The 21745-nt window shown below is 37.4% G+C and overlaps 1 protein-coding gene across 3 annotated transcripts in view; it reads left to right on the plus strand.

The window, feature by feature from the left end:
* The window catches only part of Crot (carnitine O-octanoyltransferase), a 32022-nt gene extending 12390 nt beyond the window's left edge, over positions 1–19632 (plus strand). For all 3 annotated transcript variants that reach the window (XM_069996386.1, XM_069996387.1, XM_069996388.1), the window contains 11 exons: positions 761–854; positions 1664–1789; positions 3916–4017; positions 6529–6612; positions 6697–6804; positions 7024–7154; positions 11753–11876; positions 12979–13057; positions 13145–13238; positions 13658–13777; positions 18619–19632. In XM_069996386.1, the coding sequence (XP_069852487.1) occupies positions 761–854; positions 1664–1789; positions 3916–4017; positions 6529–6612; positions 6697–6804; positions 7024–7154; positions 11753–11876; positions 12979–13057; positions 13145–13238; positions 13658–13777; positions 18619–18739 (1183 nt within the window). In that variant the 3' untranslated portion in view covers positions 18740–19632. The remainder of the gene's footprint in view (positions 1–760; positions 855–1663; positions 1790–3915; positions 4018–6528; positions 6613–6696; positions 6805–7023; positions 7155–11752; positions 11877–12978; positions 13058–13144; positions 13239–13657; positions 13778–18618) is intronic.
* The last annotated feature ends 2113 nt before the right edge of the window (positions 19633–21745 follow it).

The following is a 21745-nucleotide window of genomic DNA, read 5'->3' on the forward strand; positions in this document are numbered from 1 at the left end:
TTGTTGTTGTTCCTTAATTTTTTCAGGAATAGAGAAATAATTCTCTATTCCTGTTTCTCAAAGGATAACAAGAACTCAAATATAAATGTTGTGTTCCTAGGCCCACTTCTTACCCTGTTTCTTTCCTTCCTATATTCCTGGCTTCTTGTGCATGCTCTGCTCCTGCCTCTTTACTCTACTTGCAGTCTCTTCCCAATGTCAGATTATCTCTGACTTTTGATCATACTGATGCTTTCTATTTGGAATGCTCTCTCTTGTCTTGTGTGCTTGGCAGATTGCTCTTTGTCCCTTTTATACATCACTTCAGGGTCAGTGGTTTCCTAATTTCCTTTTTCCTTTCCCCTCTGCAGACCACAAGAATAAACTCCCTTAGGGTCTTTGTGTAGCTTGTATATTTCTGTAATGTTGATTAAAATGTATGGAAATAATTTATTTTTGTTTTCAAATCCAGAGCTTCCAAAGATTATTGTCTTTCTGTGATTCTCTCTTCTCATGCTTCTCCTCCTCCGGTTTCTCTCATCTCTGTAAATTACTGTTACTTAATGTGTCATTTAGTATGTTTACAAGGTTCATTTGTGTTGTAGCATGAATATTCCTTGGTTATAGCTGGGTAATTATCTGGATATACCGCATTCTATTGATGTTACAATGTATTTCTTGGGATAATATGTCATAAACTTAAGTATTAATCAGTATCATGACCTGTTGAAGACCTCTGTGGTCCTGTGCTCCTTTTGAACCCTCTTTGATCTTCCATAAGACAACTGACGTATATCTATAAGAAGTGCCATAGTGAACCCAATGGTCCTGGAGTAGCAGCATTAACTACTGAAGAGCGAACTCGATGGGCTAAGGTAATATTTATTTTCTTCCTTTCTTGCTGGCTTGCTTGCTCCTTAAGCTTTTGTAGCTGCTGGAAAACCCAGATGCACAGAGCCTTCTTGGTCATGAATCAGCAGTGGGCTTTCTGTCATGTAGAAGGGGAAAGGTGTACTCAACCCTCACTCCCTCACTTCTCAAAGGTGTCATATTTGGTCTTATGAAGCATCTTTTTCCTCTGGCCCATGTTTATCAGCAGAGAGCATTTGTGGGCTTTGTCCTTTCTATATTTTTGAATGTGTTATTCATAATTGCAGGTATTGAGGGTTGAAGCAACAATTTGAGCCTCTAGGTGTCTGGTATCCTCTGGGTTTGCCATGACCATGTTTCATCAGCTGTTCTTACTTGACTTTTACCTTGCTTTCAAGTTGGCCATTTCTAAAAACGATCAGCCTTCTCAATTCCAGTGATGTCCTGGTAGTTTCTGACTGGCATGGAAGGTGTGGGTCATTGTCTTGTTGGGCTGGACTAGTTTTTAGATGACATATCAGCCTGTAGAACACTGCTGCTGCAGTCTTCCCTCTTCCCAGCAGCCCAAATACAGGGGCATGGCTCACTCTTTGGGTTCAAGTCAAACCCCCGCCATGATTTATGACCCCCAATGACCCAGTGCCACAGCCACCTTCCCCTTCATAGTACAGGATGGGTTACACAGTACTACCATGATGGCTCAGGCTTTAGCACTATGTTATTCTTAATAAACTTGATCTCTGACTCTTTATTACTTTGTGGATAACTGTATTTAAGGTATAATATTTAATTATATTATCTCCTTGCTCTTTAGGCACGAGAGTATCTGATTAGTCTTGATCCAGAAAACTTGACTTTGTTAGAAAAGATTCAGAGCAGTTTATTGGTATATTCCATAGAGGATGGTAGTCCTTATGTTACACCGGAAGATTATTCTCAGGTAACTTTTTCTGTTGCCTCCTTTTCTGGAGGATGTAAATGAAAGTGAGATAATTGTTTTTTCTCTTTTTATTATCAGGCTCTTAGAATTTTTCTCAGCTATGAAATACGCATGTGGCAAATCTTATACTTCCATGGTGCATTGTAAATTTTTGACACATGGTTTAAAGCTATTTAGATCTGTTTTGAACCTCACTTAGAGAAGTATGGTGGTGGTTTGCATTATCACATGTCTGGGCCCCCACTCATTTCACTCACTACATTCATAGACTATTTACACCTGTCACTGGGGTAAATTAATCTCCCAGAGTGACATAAGAACCTACTTATAACCCACACTACTCTGTCTTGACTAGTTGAGAGGATTTGTCCTGAGAATTATATTACCCTTGTAAGTAATTTATTTGTCATTGGTTTACCGAACACATTGACTTTAGTGAATTTAAGGGTATATGATGTTCCCTTTCCACCCCAAAGTACTGTTTTCATTTCCTGAGAAATAAAAGGTAGTCATTGTATTAGAAAGCTCATCATTTTCTAAAAACACTAAAACTATTTCACAATATAGTCATCAATATAAAATGTTGATAGGACAAATAATTTAGGATTAAAAATTTTGTAGCTCCAGACACCAGTGACTAACACCTGTAATCCTAGCTACTTCAAAGGCAGAGATCTGAGAATGAAAGATATCATCCCAAGGCCACAAAGCAAACTGGAGAGATTCTTAACTCTAGTTAACCTAAAAAGAGCCAAAAGTGGACTTGTGGCTCAGGTGGTAGGATAGATGTGAGTTAAAAAGCCAAACAAGAGCAAGATTCAGTAACAGTACTAAATAAGTAAATAAATTTGTAGCTAGACAGCAAGATTTTTAGTGGTTTTGTGTGTGTATGTGTGGGGGGAGGAGGGGGAAGAGAGGTGGGAGGGAGTATATTACCACACTAATTCTTTTTATTTTATTGTGGAAAATACTGTACAGAGGGGTTAAATTACATTGGCAAGATAATAAGTACATTTCTTATGAAGCATTGTAGCCTCCTCCTTTGTTTCCCCTTCCCATCCCTTCCCATCCTCCCCCCTCCCGCCCCCACCCAATCCTCTCGCCCTCCCTACCCCCCCCCCCCAACAAAGTTGTAATTTTTAAGGAAGAACATATTTCAATGCAATGTTACTCAAACTTTTTTTTTTTTTTTTTTGGCCAGTCCTCTCTGGCTTGAACTCGGGGCCTGGGCACTGTTGCTCAAGGTAGCACTTCACCAGTTGAGCCACAGCGCCACTTCTGGCTTTTTCTGTTTATGTGATACTGAGGAATCAAACCCAGGGCTTCATGCATGCTAAGCAAGCATTCTACCACTAAGCCACATTCCCAATCTATTCAACCTTTTTGGACCATCGTTTATACTTCGAAATACCATTAGTTCACAGCCCACTATGTATACTTACATAAACATGCTTATCCACACATATAATAAAAGTTTCAAAAAACAATAATTATACAAGAAACTCCATGAGATTCTTATCTTCAGTTAATCACCAAAAATTGGAAGTAGAACTGTGGCTCAAGTGGTAGAGTGCTATCTTTGAGCAAAAGATTTCAGGGATAGTTCCCAGGTACTGAGCTCAAGCCCCAGGACTGGCACAAAACAGTAATAAAAAACCAAGTAACTACTTTTTCTGTCTATGATATACTCTATTATTTCCCTCCCATTTTATAATTTGTAAAGAATGTTGATTGTGATTCAGTACCTTAATTTCATAACTCATCAATGGGCCAAAATTTGCAGTCTAAAGGGTAAAGTTTAGTGGGTTATGAATTGTTAAGACACTTTTTTTAGTGACTAAGCATAACAAGACTTCTTTTATATCTAAACTAGAAAGTCTGCTATTTTCAACTGTGTATCCTGTACATCCATAAACAATGCATGAGAATTCTATTTCTTGGTTGGATTTTCTTGAAACTTGAGAAATAGCTGAAATCAGGGCCCGAATTTTTTATCTCGAGTATTACTATTACTTTATTAAATTTGGTTGACTTGAAAGGAAGTACATGTGTTTAACTTTAATGTTTAATATTTACAAAGCATTGTGAAAGTCCCTTTTAATTTGGAAAAATAAAATATATTTTAGGTACTTGAAAGACTTCTCATTGGAGATCCAACAGTACGCTGGGGTGACAAATCCTATAACCTGATTTCCTTTACTAATGGAGTATTTGGGTCTAATTGTGATGTAAGTAAACTATGATTTTTTTTTAAAACTTTCCCTTTATTAATGTAACTATCATTCTACTTAGCTTAAGGTAACTTTTGCCTGTAATCCTTGCTACTCAGGAGCCTGAGCTCAGAGGATCAAGGCTTGATGCCAGTGCAGGTAGAAATCTGAGAAATTCCATCTCCAGTATTTTAGGTACTTGAAAGACTTCTCATTGGAGATCCAACAGTATGCTGGGGTGACAAATCCTATAACCTGATTTCCTTTACTAATGGAGTATTTGGGTCTAATTGTGAATGAGCATAGGCAAAGTTAATTTTCATGTAATTTTTATGTATTATAATTGCTAAGAACCTGTTATCTGTATTTTAAAAGATGTTTTATGCCATTGTGTATATATTCCCTATGCATAGGGAAATGTATACAGACATACTTCTAGGTTTACAGCTTTTCCTAGTAGCTAGGTAACAGTTTTCCTAAAGTGACACATAATCTTTGGGACACTAGCCTATGAAGATTAAAGGGATGGGGGAAAGGAAGGGAATTGCTATCCCTTTTGACCTTCGTGAAATATAAAACAACTTTTTAAAAATTTCTCTTTTGTTTTGTTTCCATTATTTTAGCTAGTCCTGTCTTCCATTTAGGCACTCTAAACAAAGAAAAAGGGAGAAAAGGGATGTAATGTTTTATTCTGTTGCTATTGGTTTAGTTTTGTTTCCTTAGTACCGACATTGCACTCTGTGCCTCCGTGAGTTACCCACGCCCTCTGCCTCTGAGCTACAGCCCAACCCTGTTCAGCGGTTTTACTTATCATTAGATATTCCATTTTAAGTGATAGAAATTTAGTCTGGCATTAGATTGGGAAGATACTTGGTGTAGGTGTATACTTGAAGCTGATTTCTAGGTTCCAAATTAGTATTCTCTCTTTCCCCATTTTTTGACATTCTTTGGCTTTGTTTTGATAGAATACCCAATGTGATTGTTGAAACTACAATTTTCTTATCTTCATACCTCTCCTAGAATATCAGTCCCTCTGGAAATAGCCAGCTTCTTTTTTTCTAAGGGTTCTAGAAAAAGTACGGAAATAATTCTTACTGGTTCTGATTGACTTGTTCCTGGACATCAGATGCTCTCATTTGTCTGGTCTCTATCATATGTAGAACCTTGGAACTTAGAGGGCAGAAGAAACTGCCTCATTCAACCCATTACCCAGGGGACTGTTAGTTGCCAGGAGAGTAATAAAGTAGCTGTTATTTCACAAGTAGGTGAACTGGTAGGTAAGAAGGTGTTAAAAGTGGTTCCTAGGAGTGACAGTAAAAGGTTGTATTAGAACTTTTTTTTTGTCAGTTGTGGGGCTTGAACTCTGGGCCTGGGCACTGTTCTGAGCGCTTTCAGCTCAAGGCTAGTGCTGTACCACTTTGAGCCACAGTGCCACTTCCAGTTTTCTGGTGCTTAATTGGAGATAAGAATCTCATGGACTTTCCTGCCAGGGCTGGTTTGAACTGTGATACTCAGATCTCAGCCTCCTGAGTAGCTGGGATTATAGGCATGAGCTACCAGCACCCAGCTTGTACTAGAACATTTTTGAATTTTTGTTTTTGTTTTTACTTTTCCTTCAAATCTACAAGATTTTTCACTAATTGCCTCAATTTTCTTCTTTTCTACTCCCTATTTGATTCACCTTGCTTTTCTTAGTCTGATTTGTTCTCTCTCCAGTCCCAGAAAGGATCCTGTATAAGGTAGTTATCTGTGTCTGCATTCTTCCCTTAATGTCTCTTGGGCCTGTCCACAACAAAGATACTAACATCCTTCTTGCTCTTTTTTACGGGCTCCAATAAAATAGAAATGGGTAGTGCTGTCTTAAATAAAACAATACACATGGTAATATATGAAAATCTTTGTGAAATCATAGGTTTGCCAGTGACCTCCTATTCTTGTTATGTGTGCTTGTTGCTTACAGATGGATGAACTGCTTGTTCATCTTATACATACTTCCTTCCCTCAAGAGCCTGCCATGTGTGTGGCTATTACCCAATTGGTAACAGCCAAGTGTACTTGTAAGCTCCATTGGTCTGTTACACAGAACAGCAGAGCCTTAGTGTTGGGTTACAGTTAAAACAGTTAATTTCTACCCCTGAATCTGGACACGTGTCTCTCAAGCTTTTCCTTCTTTCCCTCCAAAGTTAGCAGTGTCATATTCAGTTTGTCAATGATAATAGTTTAATGTAAAGTGAAGATAATAACCTAGAAGGAACTATCTGATGTCACTGTCACCAAAGGAACATGGAAAAATTAAGGACAAATATAACCACCAAACCTATCACACCTTGATTCAGAGCCCATCATCCCCACTTTCCTTAAATTTTGAGAATTATTTCTGCCACATCTAGTCATTCTTGTAGATATATACACAGAATGATTATCCTTTCTATACTCACATAGTGGCCTACTTTACCTAAAGAAGTTCAAAGAAAATAGTGGCTCAAGTTTTGACCCAAATACTCAATATATCATGGGCTTTCATTTTAGCATGCCCCTTTTGATGCAATGGTTATGGTGCACATTGCCTATTATGTGGATGAGAAAATTTTAGAGACTGAAGGAAGATGGAAGGTATGTCAGCAACAAATATTTCATCCTTTTTTCCCCCCATAATATTTTTATAGATACAAGGTTTTAAATCCTCTCTATTTTTAGGGTGTAGAGAAAGAACGGGATATACCACTTCCAGAGGAGCTTGTGTTCACTGTGGATGAGAAAATACTAACTGACATCAGCCAAGCAAAAGCCCAGTATTTCAAAGAGGTAGATTTTTCCCCTTTTCTCTTCAATAGTAATGCTTTTTTACTGACCACATGGAAAAATGTAGCTATTACTCAATCATGGTATAGCACAAGACATTTTACTAGGAATGGCTTTAATATTTTTAATGCCGTCCAACAGTTTCTTTAATTCAAATACTATTTCCATTTCTTTGGGATGTTCTGGGATGATTTTTTTCACTGTTCCTATCCTGTTTATCAGGCATCTGATCTACAAATTGCAGCATATGCCTTCACATCTTTTGGCAAAAGGTTAACCAAGAAGAAGATGCTTCACCCTGATACATTTATTCAGCTGGCACTTCAGCTAGCCTATTACAGGCTCCATGGACGGTGAGGCCTATTCATTTCCCATTTTTGTAATGTTGTGGTGCTAGGGTATATGCGTATCTCTCATAGCAATTCCATCCAAACCCCCCTAGTATTCTTGCTCGCTTTTTTTTTTTATTGTGAAAATATCGTACAGAGGGTTGCCAATTATGTGGGCAAGGTAATGAGTACATTTCTTATCAAGCATTGTTGCTTCCTTCTTGCTCACTTTTTTCCCCTAGTGCTCCAATCAGCAGTATTTTTTTTTTCTTTGTGCTTCCGTCAGTAGTATGTTAGAGTCCAGTTGCACCAGTTTCATCGATTTGCCTCTTAAAAATTACCACAATATTTACTTGGTATTCTGTCAGGGGGCTTGAACTCTGCCTAAGCACTTTCCCTGAGCTCCATTTCACCACTTGAGCCACAGCTGCACTTCTGGCTGTTTTGCTTATTATTTGGAGATAAGATCTTGTCTCTGGGACTTTGGACTTTACTACCCTGGCTGGCTTCAAATCAGATGTCAGCTTCCTGAGTAGTTAAGATTGTAGGCATGAACCACTGGTACCTGGACCACATGGTATCTTAAAATGTTTTTTTTTTTTTTTAAAGAGAATGGCTTACGAGTCAGTGTAATTCAGATTGTTTGGTTTTCTTGCAACTTGTTTATAGGTTCATAAAAAGCTATGATTTTATAGATTGTCCAGTCTTTACCCATTTTTGGAAAAGAGAAGCTTATTGTACCTTTCTTCATTCTAGGCAGAAGTGGATCCTTTTGATCTTTTGTACAGTCTGAGAAGATCTGGGTGGGATAGTTAGACATTTACATGTATTATAATTACCAATAAAGGTGGGTTTAAGCCACCATATTGCTATTTTCTCATAATCTATTTTTAAATCTTCCTTTGATATTAAAGTGGGTTTTGTTTCATTTTATATTCACTTTGAGCTATACTTTTTCTCTTTCTTTCCTTTTTTTTTTTTTTTAATGTGCCAGTCCTGTTTATACTCAGCTTGAACTCAGGGCTTGGGTGATGTCCTGGAGCTTCTTTTGCTCAAGGCTAGCACTCTACCACTAGAGCCACAGTTCTACTTCTAGCTGTTTTTGATACTTTAGTGGAGTTAAAAAGTCTCACAGACTTCCCTGCTTAAGCTGGCTTTGAACCATGATCCTTAGATCTCAGTTTCCTGAGTAGTTAGGATTACAGGCATGAGTCACTGGCACCTGGATTTTTTTTTAATTAAAAAAATTATATTAGGGTTTAGAAAATGTACCTTTAACTTATCATTATTTTTATGTATTTCCACTACAAATATAATGTAAGAAACTTAAATGTTTCTAATTTCCTTCAACCAGTCTTCATGTTGTCAGACATTTTACTTCTACAGGTGTTACACACTCTACAATGCATTTTCAATATATTTACATAATCTTATGTTTTATTGTGATAAACTCTGTATAACATAAAATTTGATGTTTTAATTACTTTTTTGGTGGCATTGGGATTTTTACTCAAGGTCTCACACTTGCTACACAGGTAGTCTACCACATAATCATACACACTGGGTCTTGTTTGTTTCAATCAGGTTTTAGATAGGGTTTTTTTTCCCCCAGCGTTTACTTCAGAACATATTTTCCTTCCTTTGCTCCCCATTTATCTTAGATTGCAAATGCATGCCACCATGCCCAGCTGGTTGATTGAGATAAGAATTTCAACAACTTTTTTTCCCCAGGCTGCCCTTGATCTGCCATCTTCCCCAGATCCACCTCTGAGTAGCAGTTACTACAGATAAGCATCACCACATGTGACCAACCATTTTGACAATGTTAAAAAATGTACATTATGGTACATGTTCTTTAAACAAATTGAAAACACCTCCTTTGTGCTGAGAAGATAGGCATGAGCCAAAATGCCCAGGCCTGTTCCTGTTTTTTTAACTGTCATGAATAGTGCTACATGAAAATTAACATATTAATAAGTCAGCGTGCTTTTTGGAGATTTGAATTCACACACTTTTCTGCTCTGAGTACCTTCAAACCATGATCCTCTGAATTCCAGCCTCTGGAGTAGCTAGAATTACAAATGCGATCCATTGGCGCGTGCCCAAATTCTTGATTTCTATCTCCTTTGAACGGCTACTGACTGCTTCAGTTATCTGCTGTGCTTCTAAGCAGCCTCTTTCTCCTTGGTTTCTTCACCTTTTAGCCTGTACTACTTATCAATAAGAAAATACCTCAAGAGAAGAGAGACAAGCTATTAGCCTCAGATTTCTGGATTTGCCTTTTGAGTTGAGATCTTGACTTCTCACATCCTGGCTTCCTTGTTAGCCTCAAACTTCAGTGTGGTTTCACAAGCCTAATAAAACTATTGAAAACGCTGTTCGGTTTCTTTGTCACTCATCAGTAAATTTCTGTTTAGTATGCAAACTTTCTGCTCATACATTTTATGAAACATCAGATTCCTGAGGCAGGGGAACTAGCATTACATAAGTTACCTCACTTCAAGGTTTGTTCTCTCCAGATCTTAGTCTTCAAGTCCTGACTTCCTGACAGTTCTGAAAAACTTTCAACCCAATTTTTCTCCTGTTCTTCTTGCCAGTAGGATTATTTTGCTACAAGATAGCCTAGCATAGCTACCTTGAGAAATTTCACATAGTATCTATTTTCACTAGTTGTATTTAATTAGTATGTATCCTAAGTCTCTCACCCACTCCATCACTTTAATAACCCTTTCCCTTACTTTAGTATTTTGTTTGATGGAGAAACTAGGTCATTCATGCTATAGAGTTTTCCTGACTAGCTCCACAGTCTCCTTGTATTTTCTGTAAACAAATAGTTAGAGAATTAAGAATCAGAGTCAGCCTAGCACTGGTGGCTTATACCTGTAATCCTAGCTACTCAGGAGGCTGAGATCTGAGGATCACAGTTCAAAGCCAGCCCAGGTAGGAAAGTGCCCCCCGTGACGTGAGAGTTTTATCTCCAATTAACCAGCAGAGAACCCTAAGTGGAGCTGAGGCTCAAATTGATAGAGTGCTATCCTTGAGCATAAAAGCTCAGATACAGCACCCAGGCCCTGAGTTTAGGCCCCACGACTGCCAAAAAAAGAGAAAAGAATCAGTTCTTTCTTTTGTTATTTTTATGACAATAAATCAATGGCCAATGTTTTATGTTTCATAATTATCAGCTAGCATCCATTATGAATTTTTCTCCCTGCATTTTCGTTATGTTGTTTTTGATCTTATTCGTTACTTTATATTTTTCATTTCATTTGGGGAGGGATCTCATCATGTTATGTAGGTTGGTTGTGAGCTCCTACACTAAAGTAACCCTGATGCTCCTGCCTCAGCTTCAGTGAGTGCTAGAATGCAGATGGGCCAGGCTCAGCTTCTTCTCTGAGCGCTTTGAGGAATCATTCATGGTTGTTGCCCAGATTCATTATTTACACATGATGATGCTTTATCATTCACTTTGACTGCTTTTAATTTTAGTTTTAATTTTTTTTTCTTTCTGTATTTTGCGACAAGGTCTTGCCCAAGCTAGGGGTAGTCTTAAAATCCTGGGCTCAAGCAGTCCTCCAGCCTTAGCCTTCCCAGTAGCTGAGACTCTCTGCCCTGCTAGTCTGAGTGTTTGTTGTGTTTTATGTTTTTAAGAAGAAGGTTACTTTAGCGCTGTTCAAAACTTTTATTAACGCTTTCTTCACGCTTGGAGAGGACATTGACGTAGAGATATTAAACCAGTGAGGCTCAGCAATATGTGAGCTTCCTAGTGCTTCACTCAGAACATTCAGCCTCACTCTACGCCACGTCATGATTTAACCACTGGGAAACTGAGAGCACTTTGTATCTAAAATTATGTGTCACTCATCAGCTGAGAAAACAGAAATCCCTCTGGGGAACTTAATGCTTCTACTTAATTTTGTTCATCTGTGTTCTATATGAAAAAGCAAAGGCCTCGACCTCTGTGTAATCTATTTCTGGATGACAAATCACCCTAAAACTGAGTGGCTTAGACTATAATACTTGTTATGAACATTTTCTACAGATCAGTGATCTGAGTGCAGTTTAGCTGGGTATTTGTCTCATGGTATGTGGTCAGAATGTTGGCCAGGGCAGTGTTTTCATCTGCAAGCTCTCTTAGGCAGGATCTGTGTCCAGGTTCATGCACAGGTTGTCACCTGGGCCTCTCCACAGGGTAGTTCCCAGCATAGCACTGGCTTTCATTAGAGCAAGGCAGTAGCAGGAACACAGCTCTTTTTGAGCCTGATTTCAAACATGATATTTCATCACTTTGTCTCTATATTCTTTCCTTTAGAAGCAAGTCACTCAATCTAGTCTATACTAAGCGTGTACCGGAGCATAAATAGCAAGAAATGTGGCTTATTCATGGTTATCTTGGAGACTGACTACCACACACTTCATTATATATAACCTAATGCTGTTTGAAATAGTCCATTATTATTAGATGGTTTTGAAAATAGCCTTTTTTTTTTTTTTACAAGTCTTAACTGTAGTTTGAATTGCACGGCTTAGTTTCTGAGCAAAGTTAGCTTTATTAAATAGCTGTATTTTTCATAACATTAAAGCATTTTCTTATTTATGATACACCTGGCATATTGTTTTTATAGGCCTGGTTGCTGCTATGAAACAGCCATGACAAGGTTCTTTTATCATGGCCGCACAGAGACGGTGAGGTCATGCACTGTAGAGGCCGTCAGCTGGTGTCAGTCCATGCAGGACCCTTCTGCCAGTGTGAGTATTGGGAAAGGACTGGCAGGATTGGTAGGATTTGTTTAATTATCTTAGAGGAATGAAGGAATGAAGATAATTAACTTCTTTGCTTTAGTTCTCCTGGGTCATTAAAATTACTTAAAAGCATTTTTCTCTGAAATGTTCAAAGCATCTGTACATTTGCCAGTAAGATGTGCACTGAGAAAAAACTAAGAAACATGGACCAGAAGAGAGGCCTAGTTTGTGCCATTTTCTAAGCAAGTGTCTTCACTGTGAATATTTCAGTAAAATGCTGCCAGAATTCTCCCACCATGCTTTTGAAGGGAAACTTATTCTCATGTGCTAGAATGTTTTTGACATGACAGATTCTAGTCTTGTCTCAAATCCCTAGAACCAGAAAAGGTATGTATGTGATGTATGTTGTTAGGTAATTAGAAAATAGTGTATTTCTTCTTTTGTTTTTTTTTAGTTTAGTTAAACATTATATATGTGTGTATTTATTTTATTTTCGTAGAAATTCTTGATTGTCATTTTTTTAGTTATGCTTATGCTTTCACTTTCAAATCACAGTAGTTACTGTTTTTGTATTAATGTCACTTACAAGTTCCTATTTCCCTATCCCAGGAGAGAAGTAATAAAAAAACCAGGGCTAATATGAAGAAAAGGCAATGGAACTTTTTTTTTTTTTTGTCAGTTGTGGTAGGGCTTGAACTATGGGCCTGGGTGCTATTCCTGAGCTCTTTTACTCAATGCTAGTGCTGTACTACTTTGAGCTACAGTGCCACTGTTGGTTTCTTGTGGTTAATTGGAGATAAGAGTTTCATGGGCTTCCCTGCCCAGGTTGGCTTCAAACTCTGATCGTTTGATCTCCGCCTCCTGATTAGCTAGGATTTCAGGTGTGAGCCACTGGTTCCTGCCTGGCAATGGAGCTATTAGGGAAAGACAGAAGCCTGGGCTTTAGTTCTACCTAGAAACTGTTTCTCTTCCAGATTACCAAAATTCTGATTTCAACAAATTCAGGAGTTTTTTTTGTTTAATTTGGTTTTATATTAGTTGTTTTGAAAACTTGATTTCTTGATTGATAGTATCTCATCCTGTTTATTCTTTTTTTTTTTTAACACAGCTTGTTGAGCAACGACAGAACATGTTAAAAGCATTTGCAAAGCATGATAAAATGATGAAAGATTGCTCAGCTGGAAAAGGTACTTGTGTTGGAATTATTATGACTTTTAAAAACTCTTTTGAATTGAAGATTGTTTTCTAACTTTAGATTTGTGGTTTCACTGCAGGATTTGACCGGCACCTTTTAGGGCTTCTTCTCATAGCCAAAGAGGAAGGCCTCCCTGTTCCAGAACTTTTTAAGGATCCACTTTTCTCTAGAAGGTAGCAGTAGTGTAACATTTTGTAACTTATAACAATCAGGATCCGTTTTTCTGAATGTTAAAAGATGCATTTTACTCATAAACTGACATGTGAAGAAAAACTTTTTTAAAAACTTAAGAGGAGCCAAACGCTGGTGGCTCATTCCTATGATCCTAGCTACTCAGGAGGCTGAGATCTGACAATTGTGGTTTGAAGCCAATCCAGGCAAGAAAGTTTGTGAGACTCTTAGCTATGATTAACCACCATAAAACCAGAAGTGGGGCTGTGACTCAAAGTGGTAGAATGCTAGCCTTGAGCAAGAAAGCCCAGTGCTCAGGCTCTGAGTTCAAGTCCCGCAACCAACCAAAAATAAAAATAAAGAAGAGAAACACTACAAGACTCTTTAGGCTTAATCAAACATCTTTCTTGGTGCCATACAGTGGAGGAGGTGGAAATTTTGTTCTCTCAACGAGTCTGGTTGGTTATCTACGAGTCCAAGGAGTGGTGGTTCCCATGGTACACAATGGATATGGATTTTTCTACCACATCAGAGATGACAGGTAAAATATCCCATTTGTTATTTGAATATTTTTCTTATGGTATGACTCTGATTATGTAGTCATTTGCTGCTTGTTGCATCAGTAACTATTTTTTCACTACATAGGCATTTCTTGTATATTTCTATATCTCAATCCCGCTTTTGAGATACTTAGCCCAGTTTTTTTGTTTTAAGGGATTTTGTTATTGTTGTTTCAAGTTACTTCACTGATCATGTCCTCATCCTCCAAATCAGTGCCTTCTTTATCATGTTTGTCATGTACAAGCTATTTTATAGCAAGTTCAGTTAAAATTTGTACATATACTTGGCCTGCCGTGTCTGGGTGCTCTGCACCTGCAGGCTGAAGACAGCGGTGGGCTTGGAGGTCATTCAGCTGCAGCACAGAGAGCTGAAATGGTAGTATGAGGCACATATATTAGTTGCTTGTGTGTTGTTTTTATACTTTCCCCTTAAAGATTTTACATTCGGCACCTTTTCAAAATGTTATCAGGCTCCATGTTGAGTATTTTACAGGCAGTACTTATTACTGATGGCCTCTGAACCCTTGGATTATGAATTCCCATGGTGCTCACCTGGTACACCTCAGTACACCCATTAAAGCTAAATGTTAAAGACTGGAGATAGATCTTAGTTTTTTCAAATGAAGAGTCAGAACTAAGTCATTTGTAGAGCATTAGTAAGCATTCCAGTATGTCCCATGATAATTTTGTGTTCTATACAGTGATATGAGTTCAGGCCACATCATATACTTTGGCTCTCTGATTTCTAGAAAACTCATCCTTTTTTTGCCAGTCCTAGGGCTTTTGCCAGTCCTTAGGGCCTTGGGCACTGTGTCTAACCCTCTTTGTGCTCAAGGCTAGTGCTTTACCACTTGAGCCGGGGTGTCCCTTCCAGTAGTTTATTGGAGGTAAGAGTCTCATGGACTTTTCTGCCTGGGCTGGCTTGGAACCATGATCTTCAGATCTCAGCCTCCTAAATAGATAGGATTATAGGCCAGAGCCCAGCTTCTACTCGTTAAAAATTTTAATTTGTTTTATTTAACACAACATATGTAAAAGGAATAATAGTACTTAAACATGTAATCAACATTAAAATTGATTGGTAAAAATACTTGCATTCTCTTTTTTCATGTGAAAGCTTGAAATTTCAGTATGTTTTTCACATTTAGAGCATATCTCAATTAGATCTAGTCATAGTTCATGTTATCAGTAGTTATATGTAGTTAATACTATACAACAACATACTATATTATATTAATATTAGATAGTCTCCATGAGCTCATATCCAATAAAAGTGGTAATATTTGGAAGATCTGTTTAATTCAAGTAGCTAAGATTTTTCCAAACAAGCAATATGTATATGTATGTATATACATATATGTATATATATATGCATACATATATACACATATATGTATATATACATATATATATACATATATGTATATAGATAATGTTACAAAAATTATGTGTATATAAAATTTACACTTAAACTTGTATAAGAAACCAGTGAATGTAATTTAACAGAAAAGATGTTAGAAAACTCTACTTTTAATATCCCTACAGTAAAACTTCTGTTTGCTCTTTCAGGAACTATTTAGTGGGTCTTACAATGTGTCAGATATTGTTTTGGGTACTAAGAACAAAAGACAGACAAGATATTCCTTTTTATATTTTTTATTTTCTACTTAGAGATAATCAAAAGCAAACAAATAAGCAAATGCAACTTTAAACAGTGCCGTGTGAGAAATAAGCAAATTGTGCTAATAGAGGTCAACTGCTAGGTGAAGCAGGGCTTCATTCAATGTGGTTAGGGATATCTCTGAAGAATAAAACTGAGATGTTAAAGATAAGTGAATTAATAATGTTAAACAAGAAAACAGCTGTTGAATCTGACTGCTGCTTACTTACCAAGTCCAGTGCTACCACCCAAGGCACCATCTTCTTTCAATCTATTCATCAGGTTCCTTGCTTCCACCTGTGTTTCCTTATTAACCACTGAAGTCCCATTGTTGTCAAACTATAGCTCATTTCCCATGACCTTCCCATTTCATTTAGAGTAAAATCCAAAGTCCTATAAGATCTGTGCAGTCTAGTTCTCAGGCTCTTAGTCTTTATGTTCTACAGTTTACCTACTCATTTCCTGTAGCCACACTGGCCTTCTTGTTCCAAGTAAGCTCCCTTCTCAAGGCATTCACTGTTAGTTAATTTCCTCTGCATTGTGTTCTCTTCCTTGACACACATCCAGTTATCACTTCTTCATACAGATATATGTTCATTGTCATCTCATTTGAGAGGCCTCGTGTGGCTATCAAAAATAGTACTTTATCTCCCTTACACATACTTTCTGCTTTTCCTTTACTAATATGTTTATGTGTGTAGATTTACAATTTACATAAAAGTTTGCAGGTATAATATATATTTTTCATTCCTAGAAAATAAATTCCATAAGAACAAAGTTTGGTTATATCCTCAACTTTGTAAATATGAGGCAGACAACAATTGTTTTCAGAATAACTGGTTGAACATAAATATTCAGTCCTGGGATAAGAAAGACCTGGAAAGCCAGGTGATGGTGGCTAATTCCTGTTATACTAGCTATATATACTAGCTTGAGATCTGAGGCTTATAGTTAGTTGGAAGCCAGCCCAGACAAGAACATCTGTGAGACTCTTATCTTCAATTAGACACCAAAAAGCTGGAAGTGGAGCTGTGGCCTAAGTGGTAAAGCACCATCCTTGAACAAGAAAGTGAAGAGACAGTGCAGAAGCATGGAGAAAAATAAATTGAAGGAATTAGGAAGGGTCTTTCTTTGTATTTTGTTGACATAAAGGAATATCTGAAACTTGGTGAATTATAAAGGAAAGAGGTTACATTAGCTCAGAGTTCTGTAGTCTGTGAAGTCCTAGGTCATTCCACATTTATTGAGGGCCTCATGTGGCTTCACCTTGTGGCAGGAATGGAAAGGCTAGGGGGAACATGAGGAACGTGCAAGGGGTGGTCTTACTTTATGAAAACATTTGAGAATGGCATTAATCCCTTTTATCCTAAACATCTCTTAAAGGAACCAGCCCCGATGCCCCTTAGTAGAGGAATGGCTCAAGAAAATGTGTGTGTGTGTGTGTGTGTGTGTGTGTGTGTGTGTGTGTGTGTGTGTGTGTGTGTGTGTGTGTGTGTAAAATATGATTATGCGCCTCCACCAGAAAGAATGACACTGCCCCATTTGTTAGGAAATGGAAAGACTTGGAAAAAATTATATTAAGTGAAGTAAGCCAGACCCAAAGAAACATAGATCCCATGGTTTCCCTTATTTGCAATAACTAGTATATGTCTATGATAATCTTACCAGACAAGCAGAAAAGGTCAAAAGCTATGTACATAAGACCATATAAGATGATGCTAAGTGAAATGAACTCCAAGATAGGGACATAAAAAGTTGTTCTTTGTCGCTGTTGTTTTTTATTTACTATGTGATTTTTTTTGCTTCTTTTGTATGTTCTTCCCCCATGGTATAACCCCTGTTGTCACTGTATTGATTCTAGTGTCCTGCATCTTGTATATACATTTTTCTGATTTGGGGAGAGTAAGGGAAATGACAAAATGCTGAAACAAGGATACAGTTTGACCAATTGTAACAATGAGATGTACAAGACACTATGTTGAAAACTTTACAACTTGGGTGGGGGAGGGAGGAGGTGGGAATGTAGGGAGGGAAAGGGATGGTAGAGAAAAAACAAAGGAGGGGTAGCAATGCTTGATAGGAAATGTACCCACTACCTTTGTTATATAAATGTAATCCCTCAGTACAGTATCTTTCCAATAATATATATAATATATAATACATATATAATATAAATAATAAATACATATAATATATAGATATATTTTTTTCATCCCTACTGTCAGTGTTGAGATTTGGTGGAATATAAGATCTTATATATAAGATTCCACCAAATCTCAACACTGACAGTAGGGCTGAAATTGCTTTATGAGTTAAAAGGAGGGCATTAACCCATATCAGACCACAGCAGAAAGTAGGGGTGAGGATGACTTGAACAATGTTGATAAAGAAGGTGGAAGGAAGTGGAAGGTTTGAGATATCCTTTGGAATTAGAACCAGTATGCTGGTAGATTGCTGTTTATGATGGGGGCATTTACTCAGATGGAGAATATTAAGGGAGGAGGTTTTGGAGGCAGGTCAGGGTAGAGTCAAGTGTGATGTTTTGTACATGCTTAAAAAGCAAAAAATAGTGACACTATTTCTTCCTTGAGCTCAGGGAAGCCAGACTTCTCCCATTTACTTCAGCAGATTTTCTCACTTGTCAGATACAGGATTCTCTATCCAAAAATCTTGTCATGGTAGAACACTGTACCAGGTCAGTGTCTCTCTGGTTCTTTTAGAAATAGTTTTATCCTACCACTTACCTGTCACTATCTTTTGCGTTTTAATTCCTTCCCTTTAAAAAAGTTCAAATTATATTAAAAACATGAATTTCATCTTCTAATTTATTCGGAAAGCACATTTTAGGAAGGAAGGTGATTTTGCTGCTGTTGTTCTATTTTGAACACAGTAAGACACCTTGTTCCAGAAGCCTCTTGGGTTATTTTTTGTTCCATTTTGTTCTTAGGCTCTAGCCATCTAGTGAGTTGGGGTTCCATAGCATTTTGTATACATATTATATCACTTTTAGCTATGTCAGGTGACATATACCTAACATCATCAGGAATCACAGTTCATGTCTGAACAGCTGGATAAAATAAAGGTACTGGCTAGTTCTATCCGCCCTCCAGATTTTGAACCTAATGTATCATCACTCCTCACTTTTTCATTTGTACTTCACAGGTTTGTTGTGGCTTGTACAGCCTGGAAATCTTGTCCAGAGACCGATGCAGAAAAGCTAGTTCAGATGATTTTTCGTTCTTTCCATGATATGATACACCTAATGAACGCTGCTCATCTCTAGGGTCTATGCACTTACCAGCTGTGTCATTGAACTGAGTACTGAAAGAAGGTGGTGATCCTGGATAGAGGGGATGTTGACTTAAATTTCTCATGTGTAGAAATGATTAGAATAATGCTCTCTAACTTTTTTTTCTGCCACTGAAGGTAGAAGTACTTTAAAGCTTCTCAGTGCAGCAGCAATGCAAAACTATGATATAGCAAATAGAGAACTATGCAATATGCAAAATAAGCCTCAACAATGCAAATCTATGAATTTTAACAATGCAAAATTTTAACTTCTAGATAACTTTGTTGGTACTTGTATAGGTTACAGATTCTCTCTGAAGATCATTATCATTGTTATGTCTGTCTTTCAAGCACTTTAACATTTCCTAATTGCCAAAGGGTATGAGTACATAACTCGATGCTGTTTTCCCTGACATCAGTGCCTTCCACACTCATCACATGAATATAAGCCTATTAAGTTTGATGGGAAATCACTATAATTCAGTGGTTATCCAAAATGGTTTATGGACAGATAATTAGATTGTGGTAGAGGAATTTACACCTGCTCTCTATCACACACACATGAAAAATCCTAAAAGCTATTATGTTCTTGTGATTAGTTTTATGAGTGTAACAATATCACTGACACTTAAGAATAATTTTAGTGATTTTTAAAAGGTTAAATTTTGAATCAGATTCTCAGGACTTTAAAGTTGTTTTCTTCATGTTGTTCAACTGTGTAGATTGTATTCTCAGAAAATAACCCAAATCATATGTGTGTGTGTGCATGTGTATATATACATATATATACATACATACTTGTTTTGTGTTTGAAAAAGTGATTCCTGATTGCTTTGTATGTCATGGTCTCAATTAAATATTATTGTTTAATAAACAGTCAAAACTTAGAATCTACAACTTTCTCTTTCTCATGATTTGCCATTTCATTGTGCCTGGTTAGATATTTTTCAGTTGGCCTTGCCTAGATTTGTTTAGATATAGGACTGAAGTTGGAAGGTCTAGGTGGGCCTCACTCACTGGGACTTCATGAGGAGGACTCTGTCTCCATATGTGGTCTCACATCATTGAGGTTACTAAGGACTGTGTGTCTGTACTTGGTAGTGAGAGTGTTCTGAGAGGTAAGGATGAAAACTACCAAGTTTCTTATGCCTGTGTTCTGAATTACAAAAGGTAATTTCACTTCTGCATTCTTTTGCCTCAGTAAGGACCCAAAATAGAAGTCCAGATTCAAGAGCTGGGAGAATATCACCTCTTGATAAGAACAAAGTTACTATTAAAAGAATGTGCTTGGAAGGCATGACCATTCATTTTAACATAGATTATACTATGCTTAATATACCTTCAGACATTTTATGTTTTAGATTAGATAAGGATTGATTTTATTATTATAACTGACACATAAACCCTTTATGCTGGGCCAGGTTCTGGAAGTATTTCTTGGTGATAATATAAATAGCTGACTCCTAGTGCATTCTGATACATCTTTCTCAGTTACAATAGATTGACTAAAAATTGAAATCTGAATTTTTTGCTTTCAAGTTTTGTAGACTAGATAGCCAGGAGAGTTACAATAATTTGGTTGGTTGAAATAATGTTTAGTAAGTTGGGCATTTTGGAAGCTGTATCCCTGTAGAGAGACTTTTATTTTTGTCTTAATATGGTTCAGCAATTGTCCTGAAGTTGAAAATCACCTGAGTTCCTTTTTTAAAAAAAAAAAGATTCCCAGGGGCTGGGAAGGTGGCTCAGTGGTAGAGCACTTGCCTTGCATGCCTGAGGCCCTGGATTCGATTCCTCAGCACCACATAAGCAAAAAGGAAAAAGCCAGAAGTGACGCTGTGGCTCAAGTGGTAGAGCGCTAGCCTTGAGCTGAAGCGCTTAGGGACAGCGCCCAGGCCCAGAGTTCAGGCCCCACGACTGGAACCCCCTTCCCCCCCAAAAAAAAAGATTCCCAGGTCTTAGTCTAGACCCTAAATCAGAGTGTAAGAGGGCAGATGTTTTTTTCATGATCATGCTTATGCAGGTATGAGAATAATTACATAGGAATAGGTAAAGTACTGCTCACTTGGACTCTGTACTGGTGTACTCTTTTTCCGTATGAGGTCTGTTCTGAAATTCTACCCACCTATGTACATAGTCACTTTTGAAAAATTCTTTGGGAGTATCTGAATTTTTGATAGAAAACTAGGTTTTATAGTTGACTAACTGGAAGACCTATTACAGCAATGTGAATTGATACTGCTGTAGGCAATTGGAGAAAGAAATGGGAAATTACAGAAAAAGAAATGGGAAATTACAGAGAAAATAAACACATGTCATTGTGAATAGCTTCCAATGGTTTTTCAACGTACTTCTTGCTTTCCATCTAAAGGCACCTTTTCCTTGTTGCAGAAAAATAGACCAGTTTCCTTAGTAAATGAGGGTATTGTGAAGGAAACAATTTCTATAGATTTTATCATTGCTATTGCCAGTGTTTCAAATTAAGATTATGTATATTTGAATTCATTAAGTTTTAGTTATGTTAAAAATACTCAGCTGGTTCTTTCTTGCTTTCTGAAGCAAATATGTGCTTGCAAATTTGGGTAGTACAAGAGGAGCTAGTCTTCACTTTTCCTTGGGTGCGAATGGTAAATGTGGGAATACATTAAATAAACAAATAAAACCAAAAGAGATCCAAGATGTGTGAATAGAGGTGCCAAACACAAAGAAGAACCAAAGAATCAAGTGTGTAGATGCATTTTGAAGAGTTATTTTTGAAGGAGATGATGGAAGTCAGCAAGAGAGATAATAACCTTGTAAGATTAAGAGACAACAGCATAATATGAAAGAAAATACCCTGGCATGTGCCACCTGGGCTTTACAGTAAACTCTTATCAGTGCAGATGCTGGTAATTCTAGATACTAGAAAGTTTCACAATCCTCACAGGCTTGCAGGCCACTCAGATAAGTCATCTGAAATCTGCTCAGCAACTTGCTTTGGGAAAGGATCCCACATCACCTCAGT

The sequence above is a fragment of the Dipodomys merriami genome, unplaced genomic scaffold, assembly GCF_024711535.1.
Source record: "Dipodomys merriami isolate MVZ:Mamm:240054 unplaced genomic scaffold, mDipMer1.0.p SCAF_5, whole genome shotgun sequence".
In the NCBI taxonomy this organism is placed as follows: Eukaryota; Metazoa; Chordata; class Mammalia; order Rodentia; family Heteromyidae; genus Dipodomys; species Dipodomys merriami.